This window comes from Phaenicophaeus curvirostris, chromosome 1 (assembly GCF_032191515.1).
Source record: "Phaenicophaeus curvirostris isolate KB17595 chromosome 1, BPBGC_Pcur_1.0, whole genome shotgun sequence".
Classification (NCBI taxonomy): Eukaryota; Metazoa; Chordata; class Aves; order Cuculiformes; family Cuculidae; genus Phaenicophaeus; species Phaenicophaeus curvirostris.
In genome coordinates, this window is record NC_091392.1 from 73,134,936 (window position 1) to 73,162,708 (window position 27,773).

Consider the following 27,773-nt stretch of genomic DNA (forward strand, 5'->3'; position numbering starts at 1 on the left):
TGTCTTGGTTCTAGCTCTTAGAATTTCTCGTAGCTTAACGCTTATGTCAGGGATAGATAGGTTTTGGAAATGTCTACTTGGAATATTTCTTTAAATACAAGAAGAACCCTTTGCATTTTGTCAGTTGTGCCTGTGAAACTGCAGCCTTTTTGTAGTTTGTAAATTAGCTGTGAAGGGGTAGGTAAATAGTACCACATCTGTGTGCGTATATATGCTGGAGTTTATTTCACACTTAAAAACTGAACAAATGTCTGAAAGGATAAGGAATATCATCAGCCAATTAGGATAAAAAGAGAATTTAGAGAAATTTCTTCACAGTCCTAGAAACCAAACCAATCCTGAATTTTCTTTTTTTTACTTGCTATAAAGTAGCTTTACTTAGAAACTATAATTAGACACAGTGATTTCAACAAATAGATCCTACATTTCTGATGTCTCTGTGTGTTATGTTTTTAGTGACAAGTCTCTGAAAGAATCCCATTAACACTTACAGGGCATGCAGTCCTTTAATTCAGCCCTGCATATTGGAAACGCACACCACAGGCAGCTTTTATTGTTTCACTATCACTGTTTTGGCTATTAAAAGTATTTGCCCTGTAAGAAAATGAATGGGAATATTTTCCCTGAGCTCAGACTGTTTCAAAGAGTCTGTTTGGATCATTTGCTGCTTTGGTGAATGTTGTTTTCAAAATTGGAAGTGTTAGCAAATATTTCGTTATTAAGTGATGTCTCTCTAGTTGTTTTAAAGGTAGACGTTAAGAAAACATATGACTGAAGCTGATCTGTGTTGAAAGCAAGGCTGTACATGGTGTGCTGGCTAGGGGAAAAAATGCACTTGCTGGCTTGCTAAATTGAGATAATGCTTTGGATGTTGTCAGACAGAGAAACAATTGGAGCTGTCGGATGCTTTGCTGACGTGTGTTGTCACATGGAAACAAGGCTCGTTTTGTGCCAGTAAGTCTGAACTGTTCAACTCTCAGCAAGATATTAAGTTAATTAATAAAGTTCCTTACACCTTAGCTTGGAATGTGAAGTCTCTTTATTTGTAAAGACATCTGGTCCAGGAATAAACAATAGAGGTCACTGATGGGGCCTGTTAGGTGTTTTCTTAGTTGCTGTTATATTACAGGCTAGTAAAATATTTTCTTCTGCGTAGTTTTTTGGTACTAACATGGTGTTACCTGACTGAAGTGTTTCTGTATTTGTGTGCTTTTATTACCTATGTGGACAGCAGTTTTCTTTGACATGTGTCACTTTATGTGGGAAAAATTTACTTAAATTCTTTGATGTCTGGGTTTTCAGGTCTTACTCATGTCTCAAAAGACTATTTCTGTGTACATCAGTATCTTTAAAGCTATCACTGTTTTGTTGATTATTTGTACAAGCATATTTGAAATCTGGCTTTGCTTATACATTTGGACTTGTGCTTGGCATGTTTGGAGCTCTGCTGCTCCTGGCTGCCACAGTCTCGCAGGGGAGACTGTCTCTTCTCGATCATGCATCAATACTTGTCAGCTGCAGAACGAAGTATTTGTTGGTAGAAGGGAAATAATCTTTCTGCTCTAGCTGGAGGGCTGCACTAGTACATCTTTTTGATACAGAAAGATGTTCAGTTCACCAGGAGATAGCAGCTTGGATTCGACTGTAAACATGAACTGTACTGTTTGCTTAGTTTTGCCTGCACCATTTCTGCATATGCTTGTGGTTCTGTTAAATCCATCAGCATCATCAGATTCCAGGTTTCTTGTGTAATCACACCCTGCTTGTCCCTAGTAATCTTCTCTAAATACCTATCAGATTTCTCTTCCTCTGTTCCTGCATTATTTGTTTCTCTGGTAATTCTTCAACAATATTGTCTTTAGTTTTATCACTTTGTCCATATTGGATTACCTGAGAGCACGAGCTTACTTTATTGTATTCTCATAGGTTATTTTTCCTTTCTCTGCTTAAACAACCCATCTTTCTCACTAGTTTTTTTTTTTTATTTGTTTTGTTGTGGGTTTGTTTTGGTTTTTGGGTTTTTTTTTTAGTTTTTAAAGTACGACAATCGTTATTGGTGGTTTGGGATTTAGTTTGGTTTTGGGAGGAGGTTTTGTATTTGTAAGGCAACAGTTCTTGGAATTTTTACTTTGAAATTTTTAAATATCTCAGCGGTTCCAGGTATAAATTAACTTCTCTGAGCCGTGATGTCAGTGTTTCTGTTTATGTAGAACGAGAAGCAGCTCATGGAAAAGCTGAGCCCATAGCACACCAGTAGAGTTCAGATCGTTAATCTGGAAGTTAGCACTGGATAAACCTTGAGCAATTTGACTGTTGGTAGTAAGACAGCAGAGGGCAAGAGGCTGATTGCTAAATCCAGACCTAGGTCCCTAGGTTCCCTAGGTTTCTAACTTTATTTCTGTGCTTCCAAGTTTTTCTGGCATTTGAATACAGAAAGAGATTTTTGAACTCGTGGGAATATTTTTGTTTCACTAAAAATACCCCCTTGAACACTTTTTATCCATTTACAAACTTTGGGGATCTTGTTTTTTAAAATGAAATTGGGAGCTAGTACACCATATTAGCTGTTATGACTTCAGCGTTATTTCAGTGAAGGCAGGAGAACCGTGCTGAAAAGCAAGAAGTGGCTGGACTAGATGGTGCGGCTTGCTGTTTGGTTTAGTATCATCACTGTGCCTATGGAAAAAAACTAGGATTACACTTTAGCCGAAGCCTGTTTCCTTAGATGACCAGCACATTGTTGGCAGAGGTTAAACTGCTTCTACAACCATTTCCCTGATGCATCTCCTTCTTTTAGACAAAGAAAGGCACAATCTGCCTCCTTGTTTTCCTTTCTGGGTTTTCCAGTGTTGGTACTGAATGCACAGGTTTGGTGGGATAAGGAACCTTCAGCTGTTTCTCTATGGAGAGCAAGGATGGGCACTTGTGGATGGCTGTAATTAAAAATAATTGACCCTTGTTTTGCCAGGGGGCAAAGAAAGGAAGAGAAGCACCAGTTACTGGAAACTGTAGTGAGCTTACTCCAGAGTTGTTTGTTTATTGTAATGTCTTTTGGTGGTTTTGTTTGGTATGGGGTTTTTGTAATAACTTACAGTATTTTAGGAGATAAACTGTAACGAAAATTCTGGGATATCTACAGAATGGTTAGAGTTAGCTAAAGCAAGGGATATTTGATTCCCATTATTTTTATGAAAGGATGCTGTGTTGCCTCTTCTACTCAATAGATGTTAAGGTGTATTCGTTAACTTTTTTAATTGGCAATGCCTTGCTATAAACACCTGGATTTTTCTCTCTTCTAGCTGCTGAGAGGAGTCTGCTGCATTATCTCTGGTGTAGCTGCAAGTATGACTTGAGTGATTTGCATTCATGGCTCTTGGATGATCTGGTGAACCATGGAGCTCAAAGTATGGGTGGATGGAGTCCAGAGAATTGTGTGTGGGGTCACCGAAGTCACAACATGCCAGGAAGTTGTAATAGCCCTTGCTCAGGCTATTGGTAAGTAACTCTGTTAGCTGGGCGTGGGGAAACTGGGGTGAAGGTTTTTCTATGAAGCTAAACTCAGGGAAGGCTGGGTTGCACTGAACATCAATGGAGCATGAACATATAAGGCACAGTGGGATAACTTTGCAGTGCAAACTTGCAGCCTTTGATATTTTTTTTATACCCTGTCTGAGAGAGGTTAAAAAGAAACAATCAGTCTAAAATATGTAAACTTTCTTTCAGTACAGATTTATTCTCTAAATAGTAATATGCTGCCATTTGTCTTTGTAAATACAGCCGTGACTAAAGAAGGTGCTAAACTGTCAATATTTTAAGTACCAAAGAAATAGAAAAGTAGTGCAAAATAATTGGTTGGCTTTCACAAGCTTGTGATGTTCATTCGTTGAGACTTGTACACATTGTAAGTATCCCTAGTAATATAAGGAATACTATGGATCAATGCCACAGATCCTTCAAGTTCTCCTCTTACTCCTGCATTCCACATAACACTACTAATGAAAGGGTAACTTGAAGTCTGCTTGGTGTTAGGTATTTGCTGACCAGCTTAGTGGGGGGAAAAAAAAAATAAAATCTTTCAGGCACTGCTATAAGAAAGAAAATGCCTTCAGTCTCATCAGATCTTTCTCAGTGTCTGAGAGCATCCTAAGATTAATCTTATTCTTCATTAAAATGTTATAGTGGACTTCGCATACTTTTTAAATTTAGGCATTAAAAACACCTTCGTCTTCTCTAAAATTAAATTAATAATGCAAGTACTAGCTTTTGAATTTGTCAGTGTTCCAACAATTCTGCAAGATTGTATTAGCAGTCTGACTCAATTGCAGAAGAATTTTCTAATAAAAAACAACTTATGGTCACGAATGCCAATGAGGTGTTCTACCTGAAAGCATGATGTCAATTTCTCTGAATTTCTGTGATGTTTGTTTATTTAAATGTGTACTTTTGAACATCACTTCAGTATACTTTCATCTGATAGAGTAGAAGACTGGCACTTTATTTTTTCTATTTTTTTACTCTTAAGGGGATTGAACTCAACACTAGTATGTGTATATTCATTAAATACATTTCTAAGTTTCATTTAAAAATTGTAGAAAGTTGGTATGTCTCTAAAATCTTGTATTCAGTGGTTAACTGTTGAGTGTGCTTTCACTGCTTGGGTTACTTGCTGCTTTCATTTAATGCTAATTGATTTATTAATTGCTTGCTTCTATATCTGATTTTCTATCTACAGGTTGTTTTTTTTTTAGACACAATTATGCTAGCATGATTATTTCCTAGGGATGATTAAGAAGTGTTACGTATTAAGGAAAAAAAATTACCTGGTTGTAATAGACTTCTGTTCTTTGCTTTGTTTTCAGTATCTCTCATCCTATTTCCTTTGCCTTCTCCTCCAATACAAAAAATGTCAGACTCTCAGTTCTAGACAATTTAATGTTGTCCAGTGTGATTTCTTTTTATTTCTTTTTTCTTTTTCCTTCAGTATCCTTGGTTATTAGCCTGAACTCTGAAAAGACTCCATCAGCCTTGGAAGCCCGCACAGTTTTTGTCAACTCAGCAGACATCCTTTTCTGTAATGTGTTTCCAGTTCATCTGGGGCATTCAACTCTGGTTCCATGCAGAGATAAATTTTGGTTACGCCCAGAGCCAAATTAACATAATCTTTTGGAAACTTCTTTCCGAGGCAGATACCTTCTCTAGAAAACACCTAAAGTAATTGCACTCCAGTTTCTCTCTGGGACTGCTAGAACAATATGAAAAACAGCATATAAATTACACTTGCGTGTCTTCGGCAGATCGGGCTTTCCCAACCTTCCTGTCAGGCCATTCATCAGAAGAGCAACCATATGTCCGCTCTTTTGATTTGGCTATAGGTACCAGCCTACCGGGAATATTTGTCCCTTGAAGCTGACTGAATCTATTAAAGTCTAGCCTTCCCTCTAGCTCTCACCTAACATTTGGTGGCGGAAAGTAGCCAGCCGTAGTTGGCTTCCTCCTTGGTTGGCTCTGATCTTATTTTCCACTTTGCAGTCTGGCTGCCTCAGCAGTTGCATAGCTTAGCAGAACTCAGTATTATTTTGTCTGTCTGCTGGTCTGTCTGCAAAGCTTGAGATGCTCCTTTTGTGTTATCATGCCTTATAGTTTATTGCTAGGTCCTTAATTTAAAAAACTCCCACCCACATATTTCACCAGGCCTGGAATATGAACTGCAATAGGTATATTTGTGTTGAAGCGCAGCGTCTGGAATATCTGCAAATTTAACTTATTTTACAGCCATATCCACTGAAGAAAGCACAAGCCAAAGATATTTGTATTAAGACATCCATAGTTCCAGAAGCTTCTTGTGAAACTTTTTCTACTCTAGACATAGACAAAGCATAGAAAATATTTCATAAATAGGCAATTAAAAAGTATTATAGAATGGGTTGTCTTTGGAAAGCATGGTCATCTTTTCCAGCTTCTCAAAGCTGGGACAGCTAGAGAGAGTTGCTGGGAATCATGTGCAGCCAGGTTTTGAGTATGGCCAGGAATGGAGACTCCACAACTTGTTTCAGTGTTTAGTCACCCTCACAATAAAAGTTATTTTCTTTGTTTAAATGGAATTCCTTGTATTTCAAGAAATTTCCTTCCCTGTCACTTGATCAAATGCAGGTCTGTTGTCTCCCGATCTCCTGCTGAGATAGCAGCAACAAAAAGGTTTCCATCTACTTTCCAGTTCTCCCCTCATGTAATGGAAATTCAGTAATAAATTTCTTCAGGATACAAAAGTATTCTTTTCCTTCCTTCTTTATTTTCTTTTTTTTTTTTTTTTATTCCCCTGGGATGCAAAGGGCTTTTTTAGCCAAATAAAAAGAGCAGGTCATGCTGGGCTGTGCCCCTTTGTAGGAGATTCTGTTCCATGCGTGAAGTGTAGCCTAAACCTTTGGCAGTAGAGGAGTTATTTTACTTAACTTGCCTGGTCCTGTTCCTTATAAATTGGTATCTGCCACTATCACTCTTTCAGAGGAAGAGCCTATTTGTTTCTCTTCCTTTGAGGCTATAGACTGGACTGATAACAATTGTTTATCTGTTCTTGCCTTATAGTCTGCTTCCCCTGTTGCCTGTCTATTGATCATTGAGGAAGAGAAATTGCCTTACTCCAATTTTCTGTAGAAATCCTTAATTTCCTTTTCAGAAGGAAATAAGCAGAGCTTATTTTAAAAACACTTGTATATATTTTAATGACTGTGAGAGATTAATATCAATTGGATATAATTTCAGCTACTATGATTGATTTTTCTAAATTGGAAGGAGTTAGAAATGCCATAGCTGGGGCCAGGTCGCTGGAACTCTGTTCAAGATAGACATAAACTATCCAGTTACAACTTTCCAGAAAGTAAAATCACCTCATAGAATCCCTAGGCTGGAAAAGACCTTTGATATCAAGTCCAACTGTACCTGTCCATTACTAAGTCATATCCCTAAGCACTTCATCTATCCGTGATGGTGACTACCACCTTCCTGGGCAAACTGTTCCAATGCTTGATAATCCTTTCTCTGAAGAAGTTTTTCCTTATGTTCACTCTGAACCTCCCCTGGCACAACTTGAGGCCATTCCCTCTTGTCCTATCGCCTGGGAGAAGAGACCAACACCCACCTCTCTACAACCTCCTTTCAGGCAGTTGTGGAGAGTTATAAGGTCTCCCCTCAGCTGCCCCTTCTCCAGGCTGAATAACCCCAGTTCCCTCACCTGCTCCTCCCAAGACTTGTTCTCCGGCCCCTGCACTAGCTTTGTTGCCCTTCTCAGAATACACGCTTAGGACCTGAAGAACACTTGACTATCACCTTTTAGGAGTTTTATCCAGGGCTGGGGTTTTTTTCTTTTTTTTTTTTTTTTCTTTTTTATCTCAGGTTGCTTGAAGAAAGACTTCTGCTTGAAGAAAGCAGCCTTCCAGTACTTAAAGGAGTCTACAGGAAAGCTGGAGAGGGGCTCTTTATCAGGGAATGCAGGGATAGGAAGACGAGGAATGTCTTTAAGCTGAAAATTAGAGATTTAGATTGGAAATGAGGAAGAAATTGTTTACTGTGAGGGTGGTGAGGCACTGGCACAGGTTGCCCAGAGAAATCATGGGTGCTCCATCACTGGAGGTGTTCAAGGCCAGGTTGGATGAGGCTTTGAGCAAGGTGATCCAGTGAAAGGTGACCCTGCCCCTGATGGGGGGTGGAACTGGATCATCTTTAAGGTCACTTCCTACTCAAACCCTTCTGTTATTCTGTGCTTGCAAATTACAAAGAGGCAGATTTGACCTTAGTACAAGTAAGAGAAATGATTGTTTAATGATGAGAAACTGAGCTCTTACCAAAATATGAAAATACACCATAGCGCACAGTTTAAACAGAGAACTGTGAGTAGTGTTTTCAAAAGTATTTTTGCCACGGGAGATAAGCTAGATTTTACCACATCCATCCATTGTCAAATGTATGTTTGACGGCAAATTCTGCCTGATTTTCTGCTTACACTAACATTTCTGTGCATTTTGTGAAAATCGTGCCAGTTTCCCAAGGAATATAGTGGTGAATAGCATGATCACAAATACACTTGCCCTGTTTCTTCAGAAGCATTCTTCTGTCATTTCCAGCTTCTGTGAGCATTTGTTGTGATATCTTCTCTCTCTGGAGTGTAGAGTCTTCTGCACTCAGAATTATCTGTTTATTTACTAGAAAGAGAATATTTTAGCCTACAGAAGTGAAGCTTGGATTTCTTATCAAGGTGCACTTTTGTTTTCTCCATAATTTTCTATGGCAAGTAATTAAAATGGATCTGCCATTACAATAATTCGATAATGCTGTGGATTTTTATTTTCTGGCTGTAGCATAATATCAGGAGAATATGAGAAATGCTTCACTGAACAAGAAATACAGCTGTTTCTTTTTAAAATTAAACAAATGCAGCTGTCTTTTTTTTTTTATTGCAGTTGAGTATTTTTCCTCAAAGACAAATGGTGTGCATTTATGGAAAAAAGCACAGATTCATTCATGCCGTTTCAAACATATGTTTCAGCGTTGTAAAGGCTCAGCCAGAGTTGTATCTGGAAAAATCACGCCACTTCATTGTTGTCTCTTCTTATGTTTGTCCCTTCTTCGAAATAATTTCTGCTAAAGCAAGTGCCAGAGCTATCTGTCAGAAGCTTGGAGAGAGAAAAGAGGGTCTGTGACTGAACTGAATCACAGCAGTGAATCTGAAGACGATTAGGAAAAGAGAGCAATGTTTGTTGTGTACAAACTAAAGTTTTTAAGCATTGAATTAATCAGGTAGTTTTACTGGTAAGAATCCATTCCATGCTGTTTTAAATAGCAACAGTTAAGAGGGATGTGAGTACAAGAAGGCCACGTGCTGTGGTGATTCCATGATTTGATCATATCAACTTTATGGCTTAGAAATCTAGTAACAGTAACTTTGCTGAAAGGCATGGTGGTTGGGGGGGGTGTTTTGTTGCCACCTTTAATGATGTGGTATGTCTAGCATAGTGGTAGCATGTGCAGCCGAGACCTGGGCTGCTTTATCTGCTTTACGGTGTTTTGCTGTTTGACCTCAGCCAAACTGCTCCTCCACATTGTTTTACCTATTTAGGAAATGGGTCTAAAATAAGCAGGGTACCTCAGGGTGCTTAGGGAAAAGGCAATTGAAAGGATAAAATGACGACTAAATGGTTTGTTTTGTCTGATGGTCATGAACTCTTGTATACGCTTTTTTCAAGCGAAAGGGTATTAGTAACAGATAAAGACTTCAGTTCTGATAAAGATGCATAATCGCATTGCAAGCACAGCTGTGGCCAGTGAACTCAGCAAACTGCCCTCACTGTCATTCTGCTTGAGCCTGTGTCCCTTTGTGTATGCGTATTTTCCTAGGACTGGACTCCTACTCTGACTTTCATCATTTTTGACGGCGTGCATACACATGTGTGCAAAATATGGCATGAGTTAAGAAATCTGAGTAAGGCAAGGTCTAACCTCTATTTTAAAGACTTTTTTAGTCTTAATCTTTTGTTGGTTTTTTAATGAGTTCTTGGGAAGCTAGAATGGTGTTTTTTTAAATTGCTATGGATGTTAACTTAAGTATCACATAATGAAATGTCAGCTTCACATTTTAAAGGTATTCAGTTCAGATTTATTAAAATTGCCATCAATTACTTTGCTATCAGTGCTTTTAGATGCAGGAATCAATGCTGTCACCCCTTTGGTAAGACAGACCGTTTGCTCCCACGCATTCCACATATTAAGAGTTCTTACAAGATTTGTGCCATGTGCAATTGTTTTTTTCTTTATGTTGCTTTGTTAAGGAAGATGCCATCCAGTCGCGTGGAACTGTAGGCTGTCTCTGAGAAACCAAGTGGATCAGAAAGCTGTATCCAGGCTGGGGAGAGAGGGTGCATTTGTCAGTGCCCCCAGAGCTCTGGGCAGCCTGGGTTTGCCTTGAGAACGCATTAGCATACCTGACTTTACCTCTGTGGAATACTGTGTGCACACAGGTGACTGTATGTGTCTTCCCACTGTGCACTGTTGTGAGTTTGGTGTGCTAATTCACATTTAGCTCAAGAGCAAGACCTGTGCAGTTTCCCTTTTAGGTTAGTTGTCTTAAACCTTGCTTGTAAGACAGAAGTTGCATTTTCTTTTTTCTGACCCTGTTCAGAGTGCCAGTTTGGCATAGCTGCTATGCAGCAGCAGAGGCAATGAGATCCTTGGCCAAAGTGGGACCTGGGTGACAGGCAACTCCCCTGGCACTGAGTGCATCCTGTGGATCTGGAGGAGGGAGAAGAAATGAGGAGCAAGACCACATGACCTCTAGTGACAGAGACCTGCTCTTGCCCACACTAGCCCCCTTCTCAGGGAAGTAAAGGTTTAAGATGGCTCATCTAGCCACCCTTCCCAGAAGTAGTGAGACCAGGACAATGACTCATCTCCTTGCACTGACTCACTGCTGCAGGTCCTGCCTGTGAAGCATGGGAGACACTTGATGAAAAGCTGGATCTTGGTGCTTGAAATAAACTTTTGTAGGCTATCCAGAAAGATAAAGCACAGATATGTTTTCACGTGGTGGATCATGCTACCTGCATAGAAAAAAAACCATTTGTTCCTGAAATGTGTAGTATGTTGAATGATGCACTTTTGGGGGATAGTAAAGGGGATGAACTGTCCTGAAAAACAATATTGATGACTTCTCAGATTACAGTCCTACCAAAAGTGTTGCATGAGAAACATGGCTACTGCTACTTTCCTTTGAAGTTGTGGCAGCAGAAATAGTCACTCATGTCTGCTGTGTCAGCTGCAAATATTAAAGCATATAGAGGAGCTTAAAATGAATAATACTTATATGGATCCTACTACCTTCATGAAGTGTAATTTTTAAGTCCACCACTTGAGAGTCTTAAAAATGTTCAATTACCTTGTTTCTATATTTCATTAGTTTAATCAGTGTTCATTGTGTAATGAATCTGTGTTTGAATTACCAAATTACATTAATCCCAAGATAAGGCAAATGACATAGGCACTTGGATCCAGAGCTTGCTGTTTGGCTCCCCAGCAGAACACCAGCCGATCAAGGATGCTGGCCGGTTTTAGCTCTTTTAATGTCTCATTGATGAAGTGGTAGCCAGTGGTATTTGAACCAGGTTCAAACCATTTGTGACAGTTAGTTGCAGGCTATTGGAACATCAGCATTCTGGAGTGCATACATTTCCTTTTTTTTGTCTCTTTCTCACTTTTATTTTAAAAGATAGTTTTGAAGATGTTCCTGTATTAATAGAACCTGTTATAAGTTTGTGCGTTTTAAGGAGTTGTAGGTGTAAAATTAATGTATTAAGCTTGACATTGGCCTTTTGTGCAGATGCAGTGTGCTTTGTGTAGATACATACCTACTCCTGTTACAGCTTGTCATTCACCGTCTTGTGAAATGGATACAAATTCATGACAATTGTTTTGTGATGGCAATATTGTGTGGTCCATAGGGGGAACCATTATGTGGTCAGTGAGTCAGCACAGAACGTTAATGGAAAGCAATTGCCCAGCGAATGGGGTGTGGAGGCTCTGTGACTCTACATCTCCTGAGTTGCTATTTTCTGAAGAGGGAAACCTTAGAACAAACACTGCTGGTGCTTGTTTGGGGCTGTCTGGATTTTCTTTAACATTTTCATTGGGGCAAGATTTTGATAAGGATTTAAAAAAAAAAACCAAAAACAAAACTAATCATAGAATAGTTAGGGCTGGAAGGGACCTTAAAGATCATCCAGTTCCCACCCCCCTGCCACGGGCAGGGACACCTCCCACTAGATCAGGCTGTCCAAGGCCTCATCCAACCTGGCCTTGAACACCTCCAGGGATGGGGCAGCCACAACTTCCCTGGGCAACCGGTGCTGGTGCCTCACACTCACGGTGAAGAAATTCCCCCTTATGTCTAGTCTAAATCTGCACCTCTCTAGTTTATATCCATTGCTTCTCATACTATCACTACAAGCCTTTGTAAACAGTCCTTCCCCAGCTTTCTTGTAGCCCCCTTCACGTACTGGAAGTTTGTCTTCTCTTCTTCGAGCTGAACAACTCCAGCTCTGTGTTCCATTTGTTTTCAGGAGTTGCAAAGAATCCACTAATGGGGCAGATACCCATTGTGAACATCAGTACAATAGGTAAAGCTGTGCTTCAGCAGCTCCTTCAGCTTACTTAACTGTTCCGTCTATCTTTACCTGGAAGGGCTCCATAAATCTGCATGCAATTCAATGTTTTAAATGCACAGTTGGGAAAAAAACATGCTATGATTTAATCCATGTCATACACTGGTACTGGGCATGTTACATGATACAACAGTAACTGATTTTTAAAATTATAAAGTTTGGGTGAATGGAGAAGGACTGAGGTCTGCCAGGTGCTGTGTCAGCAAAAACAATCTCTATTTCGGAAAGCTTATGGACTACACGGGAGACAAGAAGCAGCATGCAGGTGTTGAGTTCTCTGTCAACAACCCAAGCTGCTTGCTTTCTCCTTGTCAGTGGTAGCACATCAAAACCAGGAGGTTGTTACACAGATGCCTGTGTTCTGAAATATTGTCATTAGTTTTGAGTTAACTCATTCATCCTTTCATTTGTGAATTAATCCCTTCTAATGCATGCAACATCACAGTTGTGGTTGTCCCAGTATTGTTAATCTGTATCATACGTAGGCTGAATACACTAAACCTCGGTAATGATCTCTGATGAGAACAGCTTTGTTTTAGAGTAATACTGAACTCCAGGTGTGGTGGTTGAACTGTATTAAACCACTTTCTTTTATGTGGATCTTGTGTGCAGAGTTCATTGTTTAGGACTGCATGTTGATTTCGACCCCTAAGCTAAGATGGAAATAGTTCTTGGCAGGTGCCTTGCTTAATTCTTTAATTCACTTTTGGTTGAGATCATTAGCTTTATTCCACTTCTCCCACCCTCCCCTTTTTTTTTGCCTCTTGGTACGTTTCTTTTAAGTAGTGCATTTAATAACAAAGTGAATAGAAATTGCATGCTGGTCACTCCCCCAGTAGTACTCCTGTTTAGAATTTCAAGGCTTCTTTGAACTTGGCTGTTTCTGACACAAGAACAACATTAATAGCATTACCATGATTACAAGTTGAAAGGTTTTAAGATTAGCAAAATAGATTGGTAAAATGTAACCTTTGTCCTGGGTTCTGTGGTATGTTTTTACATTATTTTTCTTCTTTGGGTTTTTATTGTTAGTATGCTGTGGCAAACAGCACTAGGTTTATTTTTTTGAAAATAACACTGGTAGCTACTACAAACTCTAAATTTTCTCGGATCAATGGACGATATTGTGGGTTGGCAAAAATCTCTGTATTTTGGTGTGGTAAACTTCTTTTTGAAGTACTTTGTTACAATAAAACTTTAAATCTGTTTCTGAGAGTGTTGGCCAAGCTTGTTTGGTATGCTGATAGGGTTTTTTGGTTTTGGTTTTGGTTTTTTTTTTTTATCTCCATTGCTTACCTTAAGTCATTTATTTGTAAGGCATTAGGGGGATTGGAGTTCCTGTAGCCCCCTTGCTTGCCTTGTTTTGCTGACATCTGACAGTCATATCTTCATGTGCTCTTTGAGCTCTAACGCCTAACTTGGAAGTGAACATGGACATTTTGGTCTCCTATTTGGCCAGCTAACTACTGCTAGTATGACTCCTCAGCCAAAGCAGACTTTCTAGGCGGTGCCTCTACATCTGATTTGGGTTTTTTCTTGTTGTTTTCATTGTGAGCTAACTGTGAGAAAGTGAGATCAGGGGAACCATTTCCAACACAGTAGCTATATCCTGAGGAGCAATTCATAAGGCTAGTCTGACAATACCATATTTTAGGGGCCTGCATAGTCTGTTAGCCACCACAGCGGAGCTTATCTCCTACAATTTTGAGGAGCATGGTCTATGGCAGTGTTGTGGCTGCAGGCAGATCTCCAGCCTAAGATTAGGATCTTTCTGTTCGTTTGGGAAAAGTGGAGTGGTTGGTTGCGCTACGTAAGGGAAGAAAATGTATCAAAGGGATTACTGCTGATAACTACGTTTATTCCAACTCCCCCACTCTATAGCTGCATGTATGAAAGCTATTTTAGGCACTTGTATGCCGAAATTAATCCTCATTTGAATGATGATCTATCATGGAAATGGATGTATGTAATGCATTGAAATACCTAATGAGGTTTTTGAGGTTAATGGCAATTGTGGAGCTGCTCAGAAATTCATCAGGATCGCATACTTTAAAAGCAGTTGATCTTTCACATCTTTTTGTAAACAGTGTTGTGGTTTTTAAGTGAGGTCCCTTTCATGATAAGGGAAGCTCTCTCCTGCATTTGGAGAACGCTGTATCTCAGAGTAGCAAGAGTGTTTAGAAAAAATAAAAAAACGTGGAAAAAAACTCAAATGCTGTATTTTTGTAGGATTCAAAGAATCCCAGAAAGAGTGTCAGATGAAAAAGACCATTAAACTCAAGTAAATACGTTTGGTAGCAGCACAAATGAAGCCACAGGCAGAAGTTGTGCTTCCTTCTTACCCTTACGGTGAACCATATTGCATTTATTGTGCAGCTGGCTGTCAATGTAGAGGTCAGAAAACGCCCTGACAGTTGTTAACAGACTTAAGCTTCTTCCTGAAGGCAGCGTACCCTGGGCGGGGGGTGGTCTTCTGAGCTGCTGTAACAGATGATCGGTCTATGCAGGGAGCCCAAGTTGCTCATTGCCAACTGGGGCAGCCTTTGCAGTGTTCAGTCTTGTGTTCCGTGCTGTGAAGGTTTGTCACATCAGCAGTGCTGCCACAGGCCCCGAGCTGACTCTCCCCGTGTCTGTGCTAACCCAGGGTGGGGGACAAGATGCTGAACTAAGGCTCAGCCTGTTGGTGACAGTCGCCTCTCTGATGATACAGTTTAAAATCAAGCAGGCTGCCTCCAAACTTTGAAATGTTGAACTCTCTCTATTCTTGTTTTCTTCCTCTAGAGGTGTATTTGATGCATTTCTTTGCTAGATAGTGGCATCGTTATTTCAATTAAAACAAGTGACATGACTTCAAATCTGAAAGAAGCCCCAGAGTTGTGCATTTTCAGTTATGTGCGCAATGTAAATTGGTACTTGTGTGTTCAGTTGCGGCTCTAGGCCAGACAGGCTTCTCCCTGAGATAGTTTATAGTTAAACTAAGTAACGTGTAGACACGGTGTGCAGCTCAATAAATGGAGGAGCATTTATCCTGACATGTTAAGGGTATGTGCACCTCTTGCACATGCCTGTAGACACATGCAGAGACGCGTGTGCAACCACCTATAGACACATGCACCCCCCTAGACACACACAGATGCGCACACCCCTATATGCTTACACCCCTGTACACACACACAGATGCACACACCTCAAGTTTCCTCCCACTGAGATGAGCACCCCCTGTACACACATACAGAGATGTGCACACCCCTGTTCACACAGACACACACGCAGATGCACACACCTGTACAGAGAGAGACACATCCCAGATTGATACTTAGACACAAATGTGTGCCCCTCTGTACACACACACATGTGGAGGTGCACACTCCTGTACACACATGGAGGCAGATATGTGTGCATCCCAAGCTCTGCCCCACCCCAAGATGTGCACACCCCTGTACACACAGAGATACGGACACCCATGGTTGATACTCACACGCACACACAGATGCGCACACCCCTATTGTTGCACACACGCAGCTACTCACACCTGTGGAGAGACACACACATGCACGCACAGAGATGTGCACACCCATATAGGTGCAGACACATACATGCACAGATGTGCACACCTGTACAGGTGCACATGCACAGATGTGCACACATACACACAGCTGTGCCTACCTCTACAGGTGTGTGTGCACACCTGTACAGGCACACACACACAGAGAGATGCGCACACCCCTACAGCCACGCACACACACAGAGATGTGCATACCCTTACAGGCACACACCCATGTCCAGTCATACACACACAGAGGCACACACACTCTCTCACACACACACTCAGAGATGTGCACACACATACAGGTACACACACAGAGATATGCACACCTGTACAGGCACACAGAGGGAGATGTGCACACCTGTACAGGTGCACACACACAGATGCACACACCTGTTAGACACACACAGAGATGTGCATATGAATGCATGCACACCCCTGCAGACACACGCACTGTCACACACATGCACACTCCTACAGGCACACTCACACACACTGACCCGTGCGCCTTCGTACAGGCACACACACTCTTCACACATGCACATGCAGAGATGCGCACACTCCTATGGGCACACCCCCCTGTCCAGTCACACACATACACATGGGTGTGAAGACCTGTACAGGCACACAGACTTGGAGATGTGCACACCTGTACACAGGCACACCCACACACAGATACGCACACCTGTACAGGCACACAGAGAGAGAGGGAGATATCATAGAATCATAGAATAACCAGGTTGGAAGAGACCCACCAGATCATCGAGTCCAACCATTCCTATCAAACACTAAACCATGCCCCTTAGCACTTCATCCACCCGTCCCTTAAACACCTCCAGGGAAGGTGACTCAACCACCTCCCTGGGCAGCCTGTTCCAGTGCCCGATGACCCTTTCTGTGAAAATTTTTCCCTAATGTTCAGCCTAAACCTCCCCTGGTGGAGCTTGAGGCCATTCCCTCTTGTCCTGTCCCCTGTCACTTGGGAGAAGAGGCCAGCTCCCTCCTCTCCACAACCTCCTTTCAGGTAGTTGTAGAGAGCAATGAGGTCTCCCCTCAGCCTCCTCTTCTCCAGGCTAAACACCCCCAGCTCCCTCAGCTGTTACGCGCACCCCCGTACCGCACACATGCCCGCACACCCCCACAGACGCACGCACTTTCTCTCTCTCTCTCACACACTCTCTCACACGCGCATACGCGGAGGCGCGCGCACAGACGCGCGCGCTCCAGGGGCCGTGTCTGCGCCTGGCCGGCAGCGCCCCCTGGCGGCCGCCCCGCTGACCCCCTCGTCGCTCGCCTTGCAGGTCGCACCGGGCGCTACACGCTGATCGAGAAGTGGCGGGACACGGAGCGGCACCTGGCCCCGCACGAGAACCCCATCGTGTCGCTGAACAAGTGGGGTCAGTACGCGAGCGACGTGCAGCTGATCCTGCGCCGCACCGGGCCCTCCCTGAGCGAGAGGCCGACCTCGGACGGCGTGGCCCGCGGCCCCGAGCGGACTCTGTACCGGCAGAGCCTGCCGCCCCTGGCCAAGCTGAGGCTGCCCGGCGACAGGGCCATGAAGAGGAGGGAGCCCAAGAGGAAATCCCTCACCTTCACCGGGGGGGCCAAAGGGTTAATGGACATCTTCGGGAAAAGCAAGGAGTCGGAGTTCAAGCAGAAGGTGCTCAACAACTGCAAAACGACGGCGGACGAGTTGAAGAAGTTGATCCACCTTCAGACGGAGAAACTTCAGTGCATTGAGAAGCAGCTCGAGTCCAACGAAGCCGAGATCCGCTACTGGGAACAAAAATACAGCTCCAGCCTGGAAGAAGAAATCCTCAAGCTGGAGCAGAAGATCAAAAGGAATGAAGTGGAGATTGAAGAGGAAGAGTTCTGGGAAAACGAGCTGCAGATCGAGCAGGAGAACGAAAAACAGCTGAAGGAGCAACTGCAGGAGATGAAGCAGAGGATCCTGGAGTGCGAGAGCAAGCTGAAGGACTACGTGTCTCAGATCCACAACATGGAAAGTGGCCTTGAAGCGGAGAAGTTGCAGCGGGAAGTTCAGGAGTCCCAAGTAAATGAAGAAGAGGTCAAGGAAAAGATTGAGAAGGTGAAGGGTGAAATCGATATTCAGGGCCAGCAGAGTCTGAGACTAGAAAATGGCATTAAAGCTGTGGAAAGGTCTTTGGGCCAAGCTACCAAGCGGTTACAGGTAAGAATGTCATTTTTATCTATAGCTAAAGAAAAGCCAAAGATCTGACTGTAATAGGTGTTTTCTTATAGAGCCCCTGAGAGAAAACGGGAGAAAGTTTCTATAGTGAATTTGGGTCAAAGGAAGAAAGCATTGCATACATTTCCAGTTTGCGTTTCATATACATTCTTTGAAGAGCACACAATTTTCGTTTTGCTTACGTGCATTAACTCATTCAAATAATCCAAAAAGGGAAATAGCAGTTAGTTTTTTGTCCCAAGATAAACTAGCAGACGTTTCGCTGGGTATGTTCCTGGCCATTCAGAAGGCCTGGGTGGCCACAGGGTTAGTGCTGAGTGCCACAACACACAGAATAACTAGGTTGGAAAAGACCCACAGGATCATCAAGTCCAACCATTCCTATCAATCACTAAACCATGCCCCTCAGCACCTCATCCACCTGTCTTTTAAACATCTCCAGGGAAGGTGACTCAACCACCTCCCTGGGCAGCCTGTTGTAGTGCCCAGTGACCCATTCTGTGAAAAATGTTTTCCTGATATGCCTTGAGTATTTAAGTCCTAGATCTTGGCAGCTCGGTGCTTCACATTTGTATTTTTCAGGGAAATTTGCACATCATAGCCTTTTCCGATGCTAAAATTGTGATTCTTGCTAGGTTTGTCTGCCACCAAAATAAGTGAATTAAAAAGAGCAGTCCGAAAGCAGCACCTAGATAGATGGATATAGAGCTAAAATAGCTGTTAACTTACAGGGCTTATGTTTTAAATAATAGCATCTCCCTTTTCCTGTCTGCTTTTGGTGTTTAGGGTTTTGTTTTCTGTACACCTCAAGCATTTGTGGCATATGCATCATTTAAAAGAGAATCCAGTCTCTGGTTTCTCACTAAAGTTAATGATATCACTTAGAACTTGATAGAGCGTGAAAGAATAAATATAAATGGAAATCCAGCTGCTAGCTGGATGAGATGAAGGGAAGATTGTGGCTCCTGGGATTTTAATGTGCCACGTAAGACAGGACTAAGGCACCACGCATCAATTTGAGTTGCGATTCTTGCTATGCTCCTGGGATTCTCAGTTATGTTTTGTAGGGCTGCAGTTGCAGTAACGTGGTTTGGCTGTGAACATTCATAAAGGGATTTTGCATCCTTACTCCTGAGGAGGAGGGGAAAAAATGTAATCTTCTCATCCAAAGCAAAACGGATGAAAACTGTAAGCAATTTTGGCCATACTTACCTATCCTAAGTTTTCAGACATACTACACTTAAGGCTTTGTGCTAACAGAAAGCATTAAATCCTTTCTACGTATTTTGCCTACACTCAGTAATGCTCAGTGATGCTGTGATTGAGTTAAAAATTTTTCTCGTTTTGTTTTTTTTATAGGCTAGGATTTTCACTCTCTTGGGAAAGTTTCCGTTAAATTCAGATCTTTCAACATAAAGGTGCATTAATCTGGAAGTCCAGAAGAAAATAAACTCAGCTCTGTGTTATACAGTTTTGGGGAGAGGAAACAGAGAAATATGTTCTTGGATGCTGAAAAGTTAAACGTTAATGTTCATAGAACTGCTGATCTGAAACTGCAGAAGTAGAACCTGGGTGTCAATAGACCTTTCAATAAGGAAGGAAGGAAGGAAGATTTTCGTTCATTAGATTTCAAGTGATAAGAACAGGAAAGTGGCATTTTTTTAGTAGCGTGTGAGAAATTTCTAGTGATTTGTCCTACTTCTTCTCTTTCATCCCGTTTCACTAGCCACCTTAATAACATTATTTTCCAACAGCATTAGGTTACGTTTAGTTAGAGAGTAGCTGCAGCGCTCTGTTCTCCATATTTGTAGGGAAAGATTTTTTTCAATGCAAAAAAACCTCAAAGCAGAAAAAACAAAATCCCACCCTTCAGGTAATAGATCTCATGGAATTTTCACAATGAGGTCCTGAACTTAAGAACCTTAACCAGTAGGAATTGGGGTGATATTTAGGTTTTTACCTTATTTCCTATTAAGGCTGAGAAATGTCAAGAAAAAAATGTCCATGATGTTAGTTCCGCTAACCTGTGTATTGATTCAGGGTTTTAAAATAAGCTGCATTCTCTTCAGTGGTAACTTTTTAGCAATCTCACAGAACATAAGAATGTAGAATTAACATTGTAGTAAGTACAGTTGAAAATTTTCTATGTCCCCCGTCCTGGGATGTGGGGTCTAATGGGCCTAAAATAAATTTAAAAACTTTTCTGTTGACTTGTCTAAAATTTTGGGGCACCCTGGTTTCCATTTCTCGGTCCAGTTTCTCTGAAAGCTCGTAGCCAATGAATGGAAGTATAAGTCTAGTGCAGGAAGCTAAGACCAACCATATAGTATGCATTGACCATCAGGTCAAACACACACATCAGCAATAAAGCAATTGACATTTAAAAAGTTCTAATTTAGACATCAGATCAGTTGTATCAATTTTCTTACTAGCTGTTGAATTCAGCCTCAAATGTGACCTTACTGTGAGTTGAAAGCGAGCAAGGTCTGCGCTATTGAGGACTGATCCTATAACTGATCCATGTAACTAGTCTCACCCAATGAGTTCATGCATAATTCTGCTTACACAATTTATTTAGGGAAAAGAAGGCTGACCCACCTACATTTCTTGCCAAAATGAATATGCAGTGGTATGCGCTGAGTGGAAATGCCCACAGGCATGTTCCCTTGCATATGGATCACTAGCCTGTCCCCTGTGTGGCCACATAGGTGAAGCCCATCCTAGCTGTGGAAGAGTTCCACATGCAGCTGTCTGCTAGTGAAGCTGAATCTGGTGGACGGCGCAGGGGATGGAGGAGGAATAACTGTAGTACAAGGCTGTTGTAATCTGTCATTTCATATATCATGCTAGAATTACATAGCATTGATTGAGGAAGACCCAAAATGGTCATCGTCTGTGCTTGTGAAGGCATATGGTGAACCAGCCAGGATTTGGCCTTCTGGTACAAAATGGAATACACTTACATAGTGAGAATTCTGTCTGTAAGAGTTGACATTCTGAATAGGAAATGCAAAGATCAAGAAGACAAGGAAATTATTCTGCTTTTAGGAACAGAAGGACTAAATGAGCTGTCCAAGTCATGCCGGACACTTCTGGCAGAGCCAAGATTGGGTGCTGGTGATGTAATTTTTTAGACTGCTTAATGTTACCTTTATTTGCCACATGTGTTGTGCCAAAATTTTTCTTGAGCGATGTGAGAATTTTGTGCTCATCATCCAAGAAGCAATATAAACAGACCAGCAGTCAACCCCAATAAGTGAGTTTTGATTCACTTTCAAAATTGCAAGTGTAAAATACCTTTCAACTCTTCCATTTATATTTGAATTTAAAAATTGGAGGCTTTCTCATCAAAAGGAAAAGCTTTAGTTGCCCGATTGCCAATAGAGTCTTGAAATGCTGCTTTATGCTTGCTGTTGCTCAGTAGAGGTTTTCTCTTTCCTGGCAGGACAGGGAACAGGAACTGGAGCAACTGACAAAGGAGCTGCGACAGGTCAATCTACAGCAATTCATCCAGCAAACGGGAACAAAGGTCACAGTGCTGCCAGCAGACCCTGTTGAGGTGGAGCCCCCACACGTGGAGATCGAGAGAGGTGCAGTGCTTAGAATGCTTTTGGTGGGTCAAGAAGGGGATGGCAATGTGCTTACCTGCAGCATTCACGCTTGCACTTACATGAAAAGTGAATGCTCTGTTAGCAAAGAAGTTGGCAAAACAGTAAGAAAGCACTCTGTCAAAGATTTCTATTCATTTTGAGGTTTTAGCAAGCTGTAAATAAAGCATAATATGCAGATAACTTCTCTTCCACTATGCTGGGGCATGTGTTTGTCCTATCAGTAATCCATTACCCCTATATCTTTCAAGTGTGGCCACCATGGCTACAGGCATGTAAGCTGGCACACAACATTGATTGCATGGCTGATGCTTTTGTTTATTTGGGTTCTTCCTCTTCTGGAGGGATGTGTTGCCAAAGTAGAAAAAGGAATGTGTCTGGATTTCAAGAAATCTCAGACAGCAGCCACATGGGAACAGGAGCTAATCCAGCTGGGCTGCCAGACATCCAGAAGTCTTGCACAGATGGCTGTTACAGCATGTGCAAATTGACTTTGCCCCTAGTGAGATCAGTGCATTCTGCACGTGCCCACATCTGAATTCAGAATTTCCTAGACAGAAACAGAGGAGCACTTTGAATCCATGTCACAATTGTGCTAAAAGCAGAAACTCCTTTGTGTGGCTCAGCCTCTGCGCTGATGTGCTTTTATCCACTAGCCTGCTTGCAAGGTGCTCTACAGACCTCACGCTTGATGACTTTTCTGACTCCCTTTTCCTTTTGCAGAGCCAACATTTCAGTCTGGGTCACTGAAGCGCCCTGGCTCATCCAGACAACTCCCCAGTAACCTTCGGATTCTACAGAACCCCCTGTCGTCTGGTTTTAACCCAGAGGGCATTTATGTATGACAGTACATACCTCTTCTGGAGAGGACCTAGCAAGGTACTCTGGACAAGATACACTTTTGTTTTATTCTGCCAATGATGAATGGAAGAAGGTGGTTTGTTTGGTGTTTTGTTTTGTTTTGTTAAGGCACCGTGTTTTTTTTTAATTCTTCTTCTTCCAACACACCACTTGGAGCCATACCCTGTGCACTGATGCTAAAGAGATAGAAGAACTGTCTCGATATGTAACTGGCAAGGATGAACTTACTGTCAACACAGTTAGAGTGCAAAAACCTTCCTTTGTTTTTGCCACTTCAGAAGCATTTGGGGAAGTATTGTTCCATGTATAGGCATAAATGAAAGACTGAGGGTGAAGGAAACCATGTATGCAACTTACCTGAGGTTTAATTTATTCCCTTTAATCATTGGACGTGTGAATGTTGAGCTTTTATATTGTTATTTTTAACTTGTGAGTAATCACGAATGGCTGTATGTCAGTCTGACGAGGTGGCTTTACTTCACATGTACAACCATCCACCATTCGATCAAGGACAACGCTTGCAATACAGAGTTTTGCAGAGTGCTGAACCATTAAAATGGTTTCTCACCACTGACTTGGTTAATTTCTGTTGTGGGTCATAAAGTGTCATGTTCCATCAATTGCTACCTTTTAAGGCTTGAAAAGTGAGCTTGTGAGATTTACTTGCTGTTGAATCTGCCTTGAATGAAGCACCTAGTGTTCGAAAGATTTATGGAATTTAAACCTTGGCTTGGTAAAACTTTCCAGCATATGATCGAGGATGCACTAGTTAGATGATATTTTATTATATAGAATGTATATTTGAAATATTTTGCCACATTGTATATGCCTTTTGAGAAAAGAACAATGTAAGAAGTTGTCTTCATATGTCTTACCAAAAGAGAGTAGGAGGCTTTCACTGTGTATCATTTTATACTTTATTTTTTCCACTAGCCATTACAGTGTTGTTTTGTGATAAATCTTGCTGTTGGAGGAGGAAAAAAAACAACCAACAAAACAAACAGAAAATAAATGAACGTCCTCTTCCAGACTTCCAGAATTCACTCAAGTTGTGTGGAGGGAAGAAACCAGGCAGAGAGTCTCATTAAGTCAATAGCAGAGCTTCTACTGACTTGAGTGCTGCTGGGATTTCATTCCAGGTCCCCAGTGTTAAATTGAAGACCTTTAGCCACTTTGAAAGTCATATTGCTGCTCAGTGACTTACAGAATATAATGCATACAAACAGGAAATTCACACACTTGGTAGTCATTTTTTTTTTCCAAAAAAAAAAGTGGGAAGAGAGAACATTACCGTATGTTGATGTCAGTCTAATGCAATCAGAGCTAAGAAAGGATTAGACAAAAAGGCTTCGATGGAGAAAGTAAGATGCTACATTTGTTACAGGTCTTGAAATTAGATCGCTAAAGTTGACACCAAGTTTGTAGGGAAAGTGACTGGCGTCAGTGGGACATCTTGTGTCCGTTAGGAGGCTGGCCTCACAGGTGAATTAGAGAAGGAATGGGCCTTACCTAGCTGTAGCTGCATTTGGATTTCCTGTTTGAACAGCAACTCATACTATCAGCCCCCACCTTTGAGATGCCGTTGACACAAGAGGGGGTCACCGTGCTTTCACTGCAGTATTGGATACCAGGACTTCAGTCAGTGGCAAAATGACACAACTCCTTAAGTCTTTGGTAGTGTCAGGATTTTACCACTGGTAGGAAACTCCGGGCTTATTGCCATAGAAAATACTTTAAATTCTTAACTCCTAGCATCCTATTGTGTTGATTTACTGATGTGCAGACAAATGTTAATTTAAATTTCCTTTTTTAAAAAAAACTCTTCCTGACAAATGGAGGTTTTATACGATATAGTAGAATATGAAGGACTCTTGAGTGTTTAATGCATCTTTTTTCCCCTTTCCACTTATTAATGGCATCATATATTCTCTAAATGCTGCTGTATCTGGACTAACAGCAACAGATAAGGCTGTGAATATATAAATGACCTTTCCAAATGGATTTTGAATTTTTACTGTTTAACTTATCAGGTCTTTTTAAATTTTTTTTCCCCTTTGTGAGCAAACTGGAAAAGGAAATGTTCCTACCTGAGGAATCTTTGCAGTGCTCACAGATTTTACTGTTAGTTTATCACAATTCTGTGCTCATGTTTACTGTGCCCGTAACTTTGTATTAAAAACTAAAGAATGTGTATATATATATATATATTAAAAAAAAGTGTAAAATATACGTAGTTTGGGGACAATATCTGTCCAAGGTACTTGAGCATCTATGCCTTACATTCTGGGTTCAATTTACAGAAATGAAATGGCCCTCTCCAGTTGATATCTTGCATTTTCAGCACCTCCCGATGTTAGAAAACTGAGGCACTCAGCACCTTGCAAAGTCTGGCCCAAAATATGCTGCATGGAGGTGGGGGAAACACAAGGGAAAGCCTGTTGCAATTTCAGTCTTGAACTGAGACAAAATATTTTCAAGGCAGATCAGCATACTTATCCAGCTAATGTTTTTGTCATGCTTTGTAACTGGTCCATCTCCCAGAGATGTCAGTTTGAGCTGAACTGGGCTCTTGCATCATAAACTGCTCTCTTTCTCTGCCAGGTTATTCTTTAAGATGGAGAGAAGAAGAAAGGGATTAAAAGGAAGGGGAAGAGCAGCTTTGGAGGGCTTGAGTTATGGCTTTGTAATAGAATCAAGGAAGGAATTTGCCATTTAAGTTTAAAAAGTAGCATCTGCTGATTGCAGCAGCAGTTTGACAGAAGGGCCAGCCTGAAGCTGGCTCAGGAGTGGCCACCACATCATTGCTGAGTGGGCCCTCCTTGTCAGAGCTTTAGCACATGTCAAGGTGATCTAGAAAACAGTTACTGCTTCACCCACTATTGTTGCAAAGGAGAGGATTTGGTATCCAAATGAGATGCTGACAAACTCCCCTGCCCCCACCATGCTCCTTTTGCTTATTGAATCTCACCCTGGACAAAGTTCTGTAGCATTTTCACCCTCTCTGTAAATAAACCAAAAAGAAATGGCATGCCTTTGCATTAAATGTGAATTGAACAATGTACTACAGTTATAGGAATTCCTCACATTATGGTGTTAAGAATTTTGCTTCTAATCAACTGCAGAACCTCACTCTTTACAAATGGAGAAAAAACTTGTTTTCAGAAGTCTTTCAAACCTACTTAGGGGGCATTAGCAGAAAGGAAGCTACACATACTGATTTTAACAAGTGCCATATTATTTACTGGCCAGCATGATAAAAATGGGGTTTTTTTGCTTGCATTAAATATTTGAATATACAAGCACTATTTTCCAGTGCACAGGGAATTTATATGGAGAACTCCCATAACTTATTACTAATGGATATTAACTGGTTTACCTCTCTTATCCATGAGGATACAGGTTTTTTTTGCTGGTGATGCTATGTTGTTAGGGGAAAAGGGGAGGTGGGTTTGACCATTTGGAAAGCCAGTAGGTTAAGGCTAAGGTAAACATTCTGAATGCCTCAGCGACAGAGAAGCCCAAGTCCCACTCTGAAAAGTCAGCTAGGAACCTGCCTCCCGTTATCTTTTAGTGGGACTTAGGTTCCCAAGTGCCTGAATTGCTTCTGGAAATGGTATATTATCTTTGAGATTACTCATTTTTCTAAACACTAGCAAGTTGGAAAGAAGTTCTTTAAGAAGAGAACTACCACTAGCATTAATAATATGCAAACATGCTTCTGTTGTGAGGTAAGAGGGAAAAGATCCGTCAGTGAAATAAAAATCCATAATTGCCATGGTTTTAGCATGAAGAAGAACTGGGATCATATGAGTACAAGATAAAAATAATTGGTCTTGCAATTTTCAGTGAGTTATCTTGAAGTATATAAATTCCTGATGTGCATTAACTTGAGTGAATTGGGCCTTAATGATCCGTGTAAATAAAAAAACTGTATTCGGATTTTTTTCCAGAAAGTAGTCTCTAATGGTCTGTACTGTATTAAAATAAGTGTCAAAGTGTTACTTTTATATTAGTTTTTTTTGTTTGTTTTTTTGGTTTTTTTTAAGAACATTGAAACATGCATGTTTATTCTATTTGCTACAGTATTTTAATGTTTTGGATGAAGGCCATCGGTTGTATGGAGATGACAAAACAATCATTCTGTCTATTTATTCAGTATTGCTGCTCAAAGTTTTCAAAATAAAGCTTTCAATGACAATATAGTGACTGATTGAAAGCTGTTCTAGCTCTCTTCAGATGTTTCTTTCTATGTTTATATAAAACTAAATAAGTGAAACTTGGTATATAAATGCTATACCAGCAAAGAATTATTGCAATAATATTGTTGGGAGGGCTTGGAGGTAAGCGTGTGTAGTATATACATAAATGTATGCATGCAGTGAATGTGTTTAGGTCTTGAGTAAATGGAGTGCCAAAGAATGTTTGAATCCTGTGTGGTTTTGCAAGCAACTTACACCTGCAATCAGGTACTGGTTAGTCCTTTATACCAGTGTGCAGTGCTTGAAAGGGGCAGAAGAAGGAGAGGTTGTCACAAAGGATCAACTTGAAGCTCTCTGAACCAACTGGGATTTAAGCATATTCTTGAGCATTCCATAGGTGTGTTTCTGAATTGGGCCTAAAAGCATGTTCTGATACAAAAAAACTTTCACTTGCAGCAAGGGTGCCTCATTTCAAGCCTATCTGGTACCCGGAAAATTTGAGTAGTTCTGAGATGGATTAAGTATGCCTGCTCTGTTTGTAAAGAGTATCAAAATGCAGAGAACATTCATCCTCATGATTGCCCTGTGAAGCTACTAACTAGAGGTTCTGACTGGAAGATTTGAGTTGCTGATGCTTTAACCTAGAGAAGTAACACAAACTAACTGTGAAAACACAAGTGAGCAATTTGTTACTGCTCTGCTTCAATGCTAGGTGGAAATCTGTATTATATGTAACTCTATTTTTTGTCATTAAAAAGCTTCTATTTTTTATTATTCTCATGAATGGTTGACAAACGATATTGGATATGCTCCCATACAATAAATTCCCCTCTGAAACTTTGGGTCTTTACAGTTCATGGTTTGCTGGAATTGCAGTGTACATCTTGTGCGCATCTCATGCCACAACTGCTGGAACTCTGTGTGTCAAAGGACACTTATCCCGAAAGCAGGACAAGGTCATGCTCGGTATGTTTAGAGCTCAAACACTTTCAGAAATGGTCGTGTGTTAAGCATTAGGACACAATGAACACTCTCAAATGGCAGTTACTTGGAGGTGTGGGATTCACAACTGATTGGTGTTGGGTGTTTCTGGAAGACAAGAGATGTCCTCTGCCATAAAGTGTGCACAAGCTATATTTTTAATCA

General features: G+C 41.2%; 2 protein-coding genes across 4 annotated transcripts in view; one reads left to right on the forward strand and one right to left on the reverse strand.

The window, feature by feature from the left end:
- The window catches only part of RASSF8 (Ras association domain family member 8), an 89,936-nt gene extending 63,306 nt beyond the window's left edge, over positions 1-26,630 (forward strand). For all 3 annotated transcript variants that reach the window (XM_069862903.1, XM_069862886.1, XM_069862895.1), the window contains exons 4-7: positions 3,300-3,495; positions 17,052-17,941; positions 21,405-21,549; positions 22,291-26,630. In XM_069862903.1, coding sequence (XP_069719004.1) covers positions 3,393-3,495; positions 17,052-17,941; positions 21,405-21,549; positions 22,291-22,412 — 1,260 coding nt within the window. In that variant the 5' untranslated portion in view covers positions 3,300-3,392 and the 3' untranslated portion in view covers positions 22,413-26,630. The remainder of the gene's footprint in view (positions 1-3,299; positions 3,496-17,051; positions 17,942-21,404; positions 21,550-22,290) is intronic.
- The window catches only part of ITPR2 (inositol 1,4,5-trisphosphate receptor type 2), a 998,050-nt gene that overhangs the window by 599,133 nt on the left and 371,144 nt on the right, over positions 1-27,773 (reverse strand). The gene's annotated exons all lie outside the window — the stretch shown is intronic.